Here is a 14,894-nt window from a genome sequence, read left to right on the forward strand (position 1 = left end):
TATCTAAATAAAATACATTTAATAATGCCTACATTTATTAATAATATATTATAAAATGGTTAGCTCCTGTCCTTGATTCTAATTGGTCAATAGCTGTGTTTTACTCACGATAAAACACGGCTATGACCGCTTCACCCAACGGTTCTGTGTATCACTACACTACACCCTTAGCAACCACTCTTAGCAACGTAAACTGTATGTTCTCAGTTGATATTGTTCATTGAAGCTTATGGTATTACATAGAAGAGTATTGTGAGAAAGAGTTCGAGTGAGCGAGTTTATTACCTGCATTCAGATTTAGCTTTTTCCTTCATGTCAGTCCTATGTTCATAATAAAAAATCTCATTAAATGTCTGATGTATTATCTTGTCTTTTTAACAGTTAAGGGGTTTTACCGTGACTGACAGCGCTAGTCAAAGCATTTGTTGGTTGCGTCTTGTACCGTGTTCACAACAATTCAGTCTTTTCAATGTAAAAGTCTTCGCTACTGACTGACACACTCATAAAGACAGTATTTGCCGCCATCTAATGGTGTAATAATGTAACTTCTGTTGCTGTTCACGGTCAGGACTATTTTTTCCGGTGGAAGGAAGGCTTTTAGTGAAAGTTTACTTCATGAAAATTGCATCGATATATATTTTTAGCTTTAAAATTTGTATTGTGTGGTAACTGTTTTATAAAAACAATAAGGTACTCGAGGCTAGTGCTGTTATGTGAATAACTCCGCTTTGCGTCGTGCCAAACAACGCCCTTCAACTGCGACTTATTCATGATACAGCACAACCTTACCTTATTGCTTACATATAATATAATATAATATAATATAATATAATATAATATAATATAATATAATATAATATAATATAATATAATATAATATAATATAATATAATATAATATAATATAATATAATATAATATTCACAAGTAAAATATTAGCTTTTAAGTTCTGTTTCCAGAGTTGCTACTCTCAAAGTTTATAGCAGCAGGAAAGATCTAACCATTAGCATTCACATTCATCTCAATAGCAGTTTGGCATACTACCATCTTTCCTCATAGGCACCAAGATTTAGAAACTTTTTTTTTTTTTTTTTTAGCTAATCATCTGATCTGAGAATGCCACATGACTAATCACTCTGGAGCCGCAGGGAAAAAAATAAAAAAAATACAATCAGCCAACCATTGAGCCTCTTTAAAGCTTCATCATTTTTGGAGGAAGCTGTGTTGGACATAGTTTTGCATTTTATTTAGTCTGAGGCTATGTAGAGAAGCAAGAACACCTCCGGGCTGGAGCACTAGGACTTGCAGTTAATTTATGTGAGTGACAATCATGTATATGTGGCACAAATCATGACTCAGATACTGAATGTGGGAGGCAAAGAGATGCCTGAAAAAAAACAAGATCATGGCGACTAAGCAGTGACTCTCATCAGGAATGAGATTCCAGCTGCCTGAGAGAGCGGTGTGTCATGATATTGCTGGACATACTGTGTCATATCTGAAAGTTCACCAACTTACTTCAAGTTCTTGCATCTTTCCTATGATTCCATCCATCCATCCACTTAACAGATCAGAGAAACTTGGATTATGAATATATGGAGAGTTTCTGATTTGCAAACTTTCAAAGTTTCTGGCTACACAATATACACAACAGCATTCTTAAAATAGCTGCAGAAAGAGGTAAACCAGTTCTTCTATAAAGATATAACCAGTGTTGAGGAAAGTTACTTTTAAAGGTAATGCGTTACAATTTTGCATTACTCCCTAAAATAGTAACTATTGTGTTAGTTACTTTTTATGGAAAGTAATGCATTACATTACTTTTGCTACATTACTTTTCAGGGCCTAACACTCGTCAAGCGCCAAATGCGTGTAGAAATCGGTGTTGGCAAGTATATGAAACTGTGTTGCTAGTCAGTTGGCTGGTAACATTTTTATGAATTCCAACAATGAATGAACGTGAACGACACTCAGGACAGGTGACAGGCCAGCGCTGCATCATCACAAAAGTTTAAGTCTTGACAATTTAACCCTTAAATGCATACCTTGGGTCTTTATTGACCTGCAACGTCATTCACTACCCTCCTCCTCATTCATTTTTCAAAGTTAGACATCAACCTTCATAGTATTCCTCAATCAATTCATAAAGAATAGCTATAACAAGAAAAAAAAAAAATATAGAGATAAGAATGCATATTTTCTCATTCATTTTATGTAAAAATTGTATAGGGTCGCTAACGACCCGAGGTGAGTATCAGTGTATGTATATATTTTTTTCTACACAACAAAAATAGAATCTTTGATGACAGAATAAGCACGATTCACCTTTATTTCACAAGGTGGCAATGTCTGATACACAATGATGAAGTGACATTTCATTCAAACAGAAACAAAATAATAGGCAAAATGTGAAATGTCTCAGTGCAGAGCAAGTACTGAACGCAATCAAATATGAGTGTCACTGTCACTTGATGGAGGATATGGTGAAGCTATCATCGATCAAAATATTGATTTTGAAGATGTTAAAAATGATAGTTTTGAGAATATGTTTGAGATCACGAATGGGCTAATATTTGCAATCTCAAACATATTCTCAAAACTATCATTTGCTGAATGTACTGGGAAATGAGCTCTGACTAGGACAGTGATGATGGCATAAAACATCTGCTCAAAATGAGCCTTTCCAAGCTCCAAAAAGTAACGAAATATGCTTTATTTTATTCTTCTGTAATGGTTATTCTAATATTAGATGAGTTATATATTATTGAAACAGATGGAGATCCATCCGAGTTAGATATAGATCCGGGTCGCTAAAGACCCGAATATGTAAGAATGGTGGTTGAAACATTCATGCATTTGAGGGTTAAATATTCAAGCACAAGAAGACATGAAAAGGAGCTAATTTTGTTACTGTGCGGAAAGTTTTGTTTGCAAACAAAACAGAAGAGAACATCCAGAAAGTCACGTCAGACAGCGCGCAAATACTAAACTGAGCTCTCTTTCACATCTTCTTGAACTTGAGCGGACAAATTCACACAAAATTATGTAAAAAAAAGTACAGAGTATCCAAGTAAACATAGTCGGCTATGTCTTAAGGAAACGTAAACATTTGAGAAAGTAAATGCATGTCTAGCAGCATAATATTTCTACTGCTGTCTGTGTTTTTTCTGTCAGACCTACCCGAAAAACCTGAAAAGCACATTTTATTTAATTTGTATATTTGTTATATTGTATTTATTTGTGCTTTTGCTTGTAATTTGACTATTTGCTCTTATTTTATTACTGACTGTTTGTCTTAAATGTTTTAAATTTATATTAATTAAGCTAGTAGTTTAAGCTGTGGTATCAAAATTGGAATAGAGAATTGTTTATTTTCACTGACAATCTAAAATAATAATAAATCTAAAATTTTGTTGTTCACACATCGCACACAATGCCTCTGCACTTACTCCCGATTTGTCTCAATATGAGGACAGGAGAGCTGTCATTCAATACATGGAAAAAACAAAGTAACTTGCATTACTTTTTTGAAAAAGTAACTATATTGTTACTTTATTAGTAACTATATTGTTACTTTATTAGTTACTTGAAAAAGTAATCTGATTACGTAACTCACATTGCTTGTAATGTGTTACCACCGACACTGGATATAACTGTTTATGTAATAAGTTGCCCACTTTACAGAATAAATTTTGAACAAAAATGTCCAACTTTTATTAAAATGTTACTGTATATCTGACTTAGATAGTGTTCATAATGTTAAATACAATCACACATAACAAGTGCACCAATAAATGCCTCATATTTTTTTAAGATTTAACTACTACATAAACATGTTAAATAAACAAGCAAACAAATAAAAGATAACTGCATGTGAAATAATATTTAAAAAAGTATAGTCACATTGTGAAATATAAGGTTACAATTAGAAGAAACAAAGTTGCAACTGTGAGATAAAGATGCAACTATGAGAATAAGAGATATAAAGTGGCATTTTTAACTCTGAAAAGCTAACAATGGTTTGCTAGAATGGCTAGTCAGGATCAAAGGAGAAAAAGGACATGGCCACATTATTGTTTAGCATTATACGCTGCCACTTGAAGTGACAGCCATGGTTATCTTCTGTCTATGTGTGACAAAGAAGAAAAACAAACACAGAAGTCTTGAGAAAGCTTCACGGCAGTGCCTGTGGAGATAGCTATTGACACGGTTGTGGCCACGCGCTTAGCTTCTAGCAAGCCAAGGGTGATTCATCTTGAATTAGTCCATTATAAAACATATCACATGGACATAGGGAATCCAATTAAGACCCTGCCTCATCTTTTAGTCTCTCGCTCTGTCTTTCTCTCTTTTTTCCTCCACCTCACCACTCCTCTCTGTAAAGACATTATGCCATTTGGATTGGATTTACTGAGGTAGATTAGAAGCAGACACAGCAAAAATCCAGCCCGAATGGGTGCAATGGTGAGGTAATGGATGGGAAAATACTGCTGCCTTCAGCACTCGCATTTGCAAACGTCCATTTCAAAACATCATATAAACAAAAATTAGCCTATAATATTTCAGTCATATATGGAAACACTAAACAAAAAGTAAAACAGAGTGATGCATGTTTCACATAAGCAGAAAAGATGGCTCAAATAAACTATGTAATTAAATCAATTAAATGAAATGCCTATTAATAATCCCCAATGTTAATACAGTTACGTTAAAAAATAAAATAATTTAAGATATTAGCCTACATTATTGCATGCATGCATTTGAATAGTCAAATGTTGTTTTATTTCTAAATAAAACATTTATTATTAACCCATAGCATTCATGTAAAATTTGCCTAAAACATTTAAAAAAGGCATACCCAAAGTAAATCGCATGATTGCTTGAACCATTTGGAGTATTTGTATGGTTTTGGTCTCTTTTGAAAGGTATGTGTACCGCAGGCAGTACAGTGGAACACTAACAGTTTAAATTATCATTGAACATATTGACTCTTTCCAGCATACTTGCAAAAAACAGACCTGAGTCACAGAATTTTTTACTGCATTTTAAAATGTTATATATAATATATAATTTTATAATATATTACTGATTAAATATATTATACAAATAAATAAATTAGGAAATTATATAAATTGAATTATATAAAAAATGAATTATAGGGTTTTAAGAATTCATTATTTTATAATCATATTTAGAAATTATATATGGGAAATTAAAGGGATAGTTCACCCAAAAATGAAAATTTGATGTTTATCTGCTTACCCCCAGCGCATCCAAGATGTAGGTGTCTTTGTTTCTTCAGTAGAACACAAAAGATGATTTTTAACTGCAACCGCTGCCGTCTGTCAGTGGTATAATGCAAGTCAGCGGGAACTTGGACTATAAGAGTAAATAAAACACGACAGACAAATCCAAATTAAACCCTGCGGCTCGTGACGACACATTGATGTCTTAAGACACGAAACGATCGGTTTGTGTGAGAAACCGAACAGAATTTATATAATTTTTTACCTCTAATGCATCACTATGTCCAACTGCATTCATCACTCAATTCGTTTGGTCTGATCGCGCTCTGACAGCGGCAGTGATGTCTCGCGCATATACTTCAATGAGAGCGAGACATCACTGCCGTTGTCAGAGCGCGATCAGACCAAACGAATCGAGTGATGAAGGCAGTTGGACATAGTGGTGTATTAGAGGTAAAAAATGATATAAATACTGTTCGGTTTCTCGCACAAACCGATCGTTTCTTGTCTTAGGACATCAATGTGTCGTCACGAGCTGCAGGGTTTAATTTGGACTTGTCTAAGCAAGTTTTATTTACTGTTATTGTAGAAGTTCCCATCCACTAGCATTATTTGACTGACAGACAGCAGCGGTTGGAGTTAAAAATCATAATTTATGTTCTACTGAAGAAACAAAGTCACCTACATCTTGGATGCTCTGGGGGTAAGCAGATAAACATCACATTTTCATTTTTGGGTGAACTATCCCTTTAAGTACAAAAGGCATGACTGAGTATTTTTTATATATTTTTAGGTATTTTTTAATATATTTAAAAATATAGAATTATATGATCTTATATATATACTAATTTAAAAATGCAATAAATACAAATTATTTTATTTTAATTTTAAATTATTTTTAAATAATATAATTTATTTTATTTTATAATTATAAAAGTATTATAATAATGCAATTATATAAAATATATTTTGATTATTTATTATTGTTATTCTCTTAATTATTAAAATGCACTAAATAAATATATTAAATTTACAGTCCTATTAAAAGGGTAAACACAATCTGTTGATTGTGACAAATGAGTGACTCAGGCCTACTGCTGATGATGCAACAGTGTGTGTGTTTGTGTGTGTTTTTGTAAGTGTGTGAAACTGAGATTCTGTTACAGCCATAACTATCTCCACTGTCTTGTCCTTTCTCTTCTTCATTGCTGTCAATAAAACCTGCTGCCTTCCCAGGCAAAAGAAAAGCAGTCACCACAGCAACCGTCCCTCCATTACAAACACACACGCGCACACACACACACATCTCTGGGACAGAAGAGGTTGTGAATGCTTGATGACTGGTGAAGAAAAGGGGCTTTCAAGACCCCCTGCCTTAGACATATGGGCCGGCTCCCACCACAGGAGGCAGAAGAGATGGAAGGAAAGCAAAAGACATAGACTCTGAAAGGGATTGAGTGATAGATGGATAGATAGATCGGGGAGAAAAAGAGAGAAAGTGTGAAACAGGGAAGATTACGTATGCATTAGAGAGTGTGACTGTGAGAGAAGCCTAGAAAGTGAAGGAATGATACAGTGATGTGACGTGGACCAGTGAGCATGCTCAGTAACATTCATCTGCCACACGACGCCAAAGATTCATCTTGAAAGGTACGTTACACAAGCAATAAACTACAAACAAATGTATAAATATATGCTTAAAAAAGAAAAATGATTGAATAGCAAACCTTGAAGTTATTTGTCATTACAGTTCATAACAACTGAACACCATCATAAAAGCAGTAGAACATAACTTGCATTATATATTAACACTTTTGAAGCTGTAGACTAGCTTTGTGTGAGAAAGAGATTGAAATTTCAGGTTGCTAATCACGTTAATAATCTTGATTTTGCCAAAGCTTTGGAATCTCATTTTCCTTTCAAAGTGGAACTTCAACACTGCATCAATCCAGGGTTACAGTCATAACCGGAGATGTTTTATCTGTGTTAGATTCCAAAATGTCATTAAAGTTTGTGTCATAAGAAAAGTTTGTTTCTCATAAGAAATAGCTACAGATTAGCATATGTAGAGAGATGGGGAGAATTCATGGAATGAATCATTCTGTTGAACTCAAATCAGACTGAACAATTCATTTGTGAATCGGTCTGTTGGGTCAAAGTAATAGATTCAACAACTCGCTCTATCAGTGATCCAATGAGAGCTTTTCTCAAGCTAGCACCTCACTGAATCTGTCTTCCGGTCATGTCCGAATCAAAACGAGTCAAGAACGGTTGAGTAATAACATCCTCAGAGCTTGAGTGCTTAAGGAATTGACATGTTGAAAGATACCTCAAATTGAACTTAGATTGGAAAGAACACCTGCACAGAATTGAACCAATAACTACCAGCATCTTTCACCGAAATCAATTTGACACAAAGTCAAACTCCTTCCCTGTGGTGTCTATGAATTTTTCTTCAGGTATTCTCAAGGGTGATACGGCCTCAAAGGTTCACACAATACAAAGAGAATCACAGCCAAGTCACACACCGATATATTGCACTGACCCCAAAACTCAAAACTATGGTAAGAAATACTCCACTTGGTCAAAAAGTTTTCAAATTCTTTGATTCGCCACGTGTCACCATTGCAGCACTTAACTTCATACCTTCTTAAAAGTTTCTACAGCAAAGGACAAAGTGAAACCTGTCTGGACAAGTTATATAAGTATATACATTTTAAAAAATACAATAACAAATTACAAATAAATTATTTTCATTTATTTTTATAATAATTAGAATTGATTTTTACAATATATTATAATTATATAAATAAAATTATTGGTAGCTACGGTGAAAATTAGCACATAAGCGCATGTGATTTTTTTTTTTTTTTTTTTTTAAGTTTAACAAATTAAAATTCTTAACGCAATTAAGGCAGCATCTGTTTTTCTGCCATAATTTGGCTAGCGTTACATTATATGTGACCATGGACCACAAAACCAGTCATAAGGGTCAATTTATTGAAAATGAGATTTATACAACATCTGAAAGCCAAATAAATAAGCTTTACATTGATTTATGGTTTGTTAGGATAGGACAATATTTGGCTGATATACAACTATTTGAAAATCTGGAATCCAAGGGTGCAAAAATATCAAAATAATGAGAAAATTGCCTTTAAAGTTGTCAAAATAAAGTCCTTATCAATGCATATCCACTCACAAAAACACATTTTTTGATATATTTATGCTAAGACATTTAAAAAATATTTTCATGGAACATGATCTTTACTTAATATCCTAATGATTTTTGGCATAAAAGAAAAATCTGTAATTTTGACCCATGCAATGTATTGTTGGCTGTTGCTACAAATATACCCGTGCGACTTATGACTGGTTTTGTGGTCCAGGGTCACATATGATCATTCTCTTATTCATGCAAATGCTTTTATCTCCCTGGGGTCGGTGGTCGCACCGGCGATATCACCACTGTCTTTTTCTTACCAGTGTGAAAGAGACTCAAAATACTCCTTCGATTTTAGACATACAGATAAGAGTTATACATCATTCAAAACTGTGAAATGTTTTCTTTTATTTGTCTACACTCACAGTAAAAACTAAAAATCACTAAAAAAAGAAAACTAACATGATGCACAATCTATGCAGAGATGCTATCTCTCTCTGAATGAAGTCCATTCTGTTACTTAGAAAATAAACCGTAACTTAGAGAATACTTATCACACAAACATGAGAAATATGTCCAAAGAAACGTTGAAATGTCAGGATTTAAATAATGTAAGTCTAATCAAAAACAAATAGTCTCTGTTTATGTAATCTGTTTAAAAATGTGACCAGTCACGGAAAGTAGGGACACAAGTCGGTTCTGGGGCATTTTGAGTTATTCACAGATTCTGAAAGTGTAGTCTGAAAGCTTTCCAACGATGTGTGACACATGGAAATCTGATAATATTTGGAGAAGTTGTGGTCATTTGAAGGTAGTCACTCAAGAAAGCTCTATAGGGAGAAAAACGCCTCTAAAGTTGCAGTCTCACCTGTTCACCTGCTGGGAATGACAATAGGGCTCATTTACATCTCATTTAGATAAGCCATACCCCCTGTAAAGCTGCATGGACCGCATACTATTAATAATAAAGGTTAATGTGCATTGTAAATGTCAGTAATTTATCTTTTTTGACTTTTATAAAATGATTTAGAGGCTGAAATATGTGACTTTTTGTCAAAACTTTATTTGAACTTGTGCATTGTAGATAACATGTTGCAAGACACTCCTTTAAAATCTGCCCATCATTTTAATGTTATTATTTTAATGTTTATGTAAAGAAAAAGTACATAGTTGATGCTAATTTTATTTTTATTTGCTGGTTTTCCACATAAAACTTGGTGAATTGACTTTTTGAACAGGATTCTGTGATAACCGTGATCATTTTGGTCACTATATCATGAAATGAAATGTTCTCACCTGAGAAGCCTGTTAAAGAAGAATAGGCAATCCAGGAAATAACTGGACTAACAGAGGCCAGAGATCGCTAACTATGCCTATTCAAAACACTTTTCAAGACAATAAATACACGATTGAGACGATGAATGCATGTATTGACTGAATTTGTGTATGAATAGCGCTGGCTCCGTGGGCGTGGCCGCATTAGCGGATAATGAGCTGAATCACAGACTTCTGACTGGCTCTCTTTTCATACAGATTACATAAACACAGAAGGTTTGTTTTCGATTTGACTTACACGTTTTAAAACGTGACATTTCAACGTTTTTTCAGACATAAGTATAATTTTTTATGATTAGTATTCACTAAGTTACAGTTCATTTTCTAAGAACTATCAGATTGGACTTCGTTCAGAGGGAGAGGAGAGATCACGCATCATGTTAGTTTTCTTTATTTTACAAAAAGCACAACATTGTGTTTTTACTCTGAGTGTACACAAATAAAAGAAGACATTCTATAGTTTCATTGATATATTACTTATGTCTCTATGACAAAAAATACGGAGTTTTTAAGTTGTTTTGCTGCAATGTGAAAAAATCCTGCAAAATGCGTCGGCGCGTTACGACTCCAGAGAGTAATGTCATTATGCTTTCATCGTCGCTCAGATCGTCTTCAGAATCAGTGAGCCTTGTTCATAAGCATCCGGTTGTCGAAGAAGTTTCAAAACATTTTCGGTGTAACGGCCACGGTTCTTCTTGATTTTGATATCAGCTAGAGCCGGCCAGAGCGCTGCATAGTAAGTAGCCACGCTTCCCAGTATGGAAATACACACAGACAATGACACGCCCCTACTGCGTGCTAAATCTACGAAAAACAAGCCGATTTCAACCTCAAAATGTACGCTTTTAAATATACCAATACTGCTTCTCAAACACGGAAAGGCTTCTTCATGATCTCAACTAACAGATTCTGCAAAAAAACGAAAATCACCAATTTTGAAAAAAAATGCTTCTTTCTCCTTTTGCTCAAGAGTTGTGCTGCCGACTTGTGTCCCTGGTTTCCGTGACGGGTCACAAATAGAGAGATGTCAGTCGTTCGAATACCTCATTATCCGCTAATGCCACACCCACAGAGAGTGTGCAGCATTCAAACACAAATTCTGAGGCATCCATGCAACAAGTCAAGCCCGCATCAACTGAAAAAAACAAACAAACAAACAAAACGCATCAAGCTTTGTCAGATTCATTTACTATTAATCATTTTGAGATGCAGTGAGGAATAATGCTTGAAAAATTTACCTCAGAGGACGAGGGTCTGTGTAACACTTCACAAGATCACGTCAATATAGCATGAAAGATAAAAAGACTACCAAGCGAAAATATACAACAACAACAAAAAAAGCATCATTTAACATTTTTTTTTTTAGGTTTTTAGCTCTTGTTTTATAGTTTGATATTTTCTTATTATTTGACAGTAGTCCGCGGCCACACCCCCATGCTAATGGTACAACCCACGGCGCAAATTACAAGACAAAAAATGGAAAAATAGAAATTTGGTTGGATTTCATTTATTCAAATGATTGTTTCTAAAGTCATAATTTAGCAAAAGTAAAACTGAAAAAAGGGGAAAAAATGTCAAATATCCATTGATGATGACCGAAAAACAAGAAAAATGAACGTCTGGTTTAAATTTTTCATTTTTGCATTTGCATTGTATGGTCTGAAAACCGACCGACGAGCGTGACTGGTTTCAGTTTCATTCCGAGGATCAAACAGAGGATTAGATTAGAATGCTAAGTTCTGTTCTTTTTGTTTTCTTTTCATTAACCACATGTAAATGTTATTATTTCAAAAATACAAACATATACATACATGTTACTCAGATATTAAGTTCATGCTGAATACAGCGTAATGAGACTTTAGCCATTAATATGTTTAAAAGCAACTGAAAAAAGCACAAATGTCAGGACATTCTTCTCCAAGGCCACAAAATACCCTCAGACCCCAGAGGGTTAAACCATTATGCCAGACAAAGGAGAATGCGCTGTCTGTGATTTTTGTGACACACATGACTCATGTGCACAGAAGGACGCACGCTAGTTACGAGTACTCTTTCGCACTTGAACAAACAATAACACAGAATTATGCCAAAATGCCTGTTTTGTCGAACATTCTCATAAGAGTAGTGTTAAATAAGTTACATGACATCTTAAATGAACTTAAAGAGTTCCCTTAGTGAGAAAATTTGCATCATGTTTGGCAGTGGCAGGTCTTAAAGTCACAGCAGCTTAATAAACCAGTTGCTGTGATGTCTGTCATTAATGTTAATCAAAGAACAAAGGTAACAGAGAAAACTGTACTTTAATAAGGATTAATCTTATTTAATTTAGAATTTATGCAGTGAGTTAAAGTTTTGATAACTACATTACTGTATTTTTCCTACTTAACCCTTAAATGTGACTGTTTCGCCAATCATTCTTACATATTCGGGTCTTTAGACCCGGATAACTGTCTCTACCTGAAATAAAACTCCTCTGATGAGTAACAATACAGAAGAATAAAATAAAGCATATTTTGTTACCTTTTAAGCTTGAAGGGCTCAGTTTGAGCATTTTTATGCCATTTTCCTCGTGAATTTTCCCAATAAATTCAGCAAATAATGGGCTAGTTTTATGTTTGAGGTCACGAATATGAGCCCATTCGCGATCTCAAACGTATTCTCAGTATATATTTTCAAATCTTCAAAATCAATATTTCGATCACTAACAGCTTCACCAGATCCATCCAGTGACAGTTACAGTCATAGTTGTTTGCGTTCAGTACTTGCTCTGCAATAAATCGCTGAGCCATTTCATGTTTGTTTTATTATTTCATTTTCTGTCTGAATGAGTCGTCACTTCAGCATTGTTTATCAGACATTGCCACCTTGTGGAATAAAGGTGAATTGCACTTTTTCCGTCATCTAAGATTCAATTATTGTTGTGCAGAAAAAATATACGTACACTCATACACACCTCGGGTCGTTTGCGACCCTATACAATTTTTACACAAAATGAACGCAAAAATAGGCATTCTTTTCTATTTTTTTTTTTTTTTTTTTTTTTTATATTGTTTATAATAAATTGATTGAGGAATACCAAGAAGGTTGACGTCTAACTTTGAAAAATGAATGAGGAGGAGGGTAGTGAATGATGTCCCGGGTCACTAAAGTATGCATTTAAGGGTTAAATATGTAAATATGACATTTATTATAATGAGTTTATGTGAAGATTGTTTTAAGTTCACTTAAATTAAAAGTTGATATTTTTTAAAGCCTAATAAATGTTGAAATTTAAAAAAATCTATTTTATAGAGTATTATAGACATCAGTACCAGTATTAGTATCAGTGATACTGATCTTCATTCAAAAAAAAAGATGCCATTAAACAAATATTTAAAATATACTGTCTTCAAGTTGTTTCTACATTAATGTGGAGAGTAACTGTGAAATTATGACAATATAAAAATATTAAAAAGTCCATTGTTTTTAATTGCGATTAATTACAGAAAACTGTGCGATGAATTTGTGTGATAGACAACACTAAAAATGATATAAAATATGTTTTAATAATTATGTATTCTTATTATTTGACTTGTCAAAAAGTGGTACTTTCCAAAGTAAAAAAAAAAAAAAAAAAAGTGGTACTTTTTTCCAAATCTTCATTTCTCTCTCTAAAACCTTGGCCACTCTTAACTTGACTACTTTCACAAAAGTGTCTACAGCAAAGGACAAAACGAAACCCATCTGGACATGTTATATTTCACTGTGGAGTTTAAAAAAGAAACTAAATTAAAAGAAAAAAGTTATCACCTACGAGCAGGAGAACCTCTCTTCCGCTCAAGTTGTTCGCGCAGGTAAGTCTCAGATGTTGCCTGCTATAAGTGCCCTATCCACTGTGGCCAAGCACGCTAACTAATTGGCCACATCACTAATGCGTGCTATCACCGCTGTCATACACCTGTGACCAATGGGACTTTATCTGAAGTGCAGCACAAGGGATTCTCCACCACACTGCAGAGAAACTCCATGGCTCATTAGTACCCTGAATGTGGCTATGGTGACAGGCTTAGGTTTGCCACCGCATGTCACCTTTTCAGTGCGTGCGCAGCCATTAGCGGCCCTGGTTGAGCGATCTGTCATGGCTAAAGTTGTCCCGTGTGCTTCTTTTCCCCATTTGCACCCCCTCCTTGCGTGGTGGTAAAAGATGGGTTTGCTTACTCTGCACATTGAGCCAGGCTGTACGGGACACAATGGCACGGCTGCTCACGGACTGGCCCACTTGGCACTCATAGGGGCCGTCGTCTTCCAAACTCACGTTGAGAATCTGAAGATGGTACTGGCCTGTAAGAGAAAGTAGACAAAGCATGAGGCAGAAAGAAAGGAATATGAGATAAAAGTAATGTTCCAATGACTTATTGTTCTCACAGACAATGGATTGGAATAGAGACTTGACAGTATAGAATGAATATTCAGAGTTACAACAAATTAAGTTCTACTGATATCATTTGTAATGTTGTTGAGTACTATAGAAAATCATTTCAACCTGTCATTCAGCTTGGAGAATTTCAAAAAGCACAGACATAATACTTGGAAGTCAACTTTAAATTAAAATTGACCCCATCTACCTCATGGCCAAGCTCATGATATTTAATAAAATGTGGAAAGAACCATTAAAGACTCTTAGGATTAGTGAAGATCCCATCATGCATGTGTGGCACTATTAAGCATGGCAGGGGAAACATAATGGTATTGGGGACGCATGCCTGCAGCAGGATTTGGAAGGATCTACAAAGTTGCTGGCACTTTGAAAATGGACCAATATTCGGGAATCCTGCTGAACACAATGTAGCCAAGCAATGAGGATCTGTTTGGAGATCAAATATGTGTTAAGTCATGCAGGTCTTCCAATGAAGCTCAACTTTGGGAAGAACTTGGAAAGAAGTTATGTGCATGACATATGCGCAAAGTTTAGTTAGTCAATGCCCAGGAGAAAGGCTTCTGTAATCAAAAACAAGGGAGAACCAACAAAATATGCTTTATTTCCTGCTTTTCTATGCATTTTTTTTTTTTTTTTTTGCATAATACAATAAAACCCATTTTAATTATATGCTGGAGTTTTCCTTTCTTGCCAAATAACTTTGTCATTTCAATACCTTAACCAAGTTTAGTTTA

The 14,894-nt window shown here is 34.6% G+C and overlaps 1 protein-coding gene across 1 annotated transcript in view; it reads right to left on the minus strand.

Annotated features, from left to right (window-relative positions):
- The window catches only part of nphs1 (NPHS1 adhesion molecule, nephrin), a 115,622-nt gene that overhangs the window by 73,829 nt on the left and 26,899 nt on the right, over positions 1–14,894 (minus strand). Inside the window, 1 exon segment of the mRNA XM_048161845.1 lies at positions 13,941–14,063. Coding sequence (XP_048017802.1) covers positions 13,941–14,063 — 123 coding nt within the window.

This window comes from Megalobrama amblycephala, linkage group LG16 (assembly GCF_018812025.1).
Source record: "Megalobrama amblycephala isolate DHTTF-2021 linkage group LG16, ASM1881202v1, whole genome shotgun sequence".
Lineage (NCBI taxonomy): Eukaryota > Metazoa > Chordata > Actinopteri > Cypriniformes > Xenocyprididae > Megalobrama > Megalobrama amblycephala.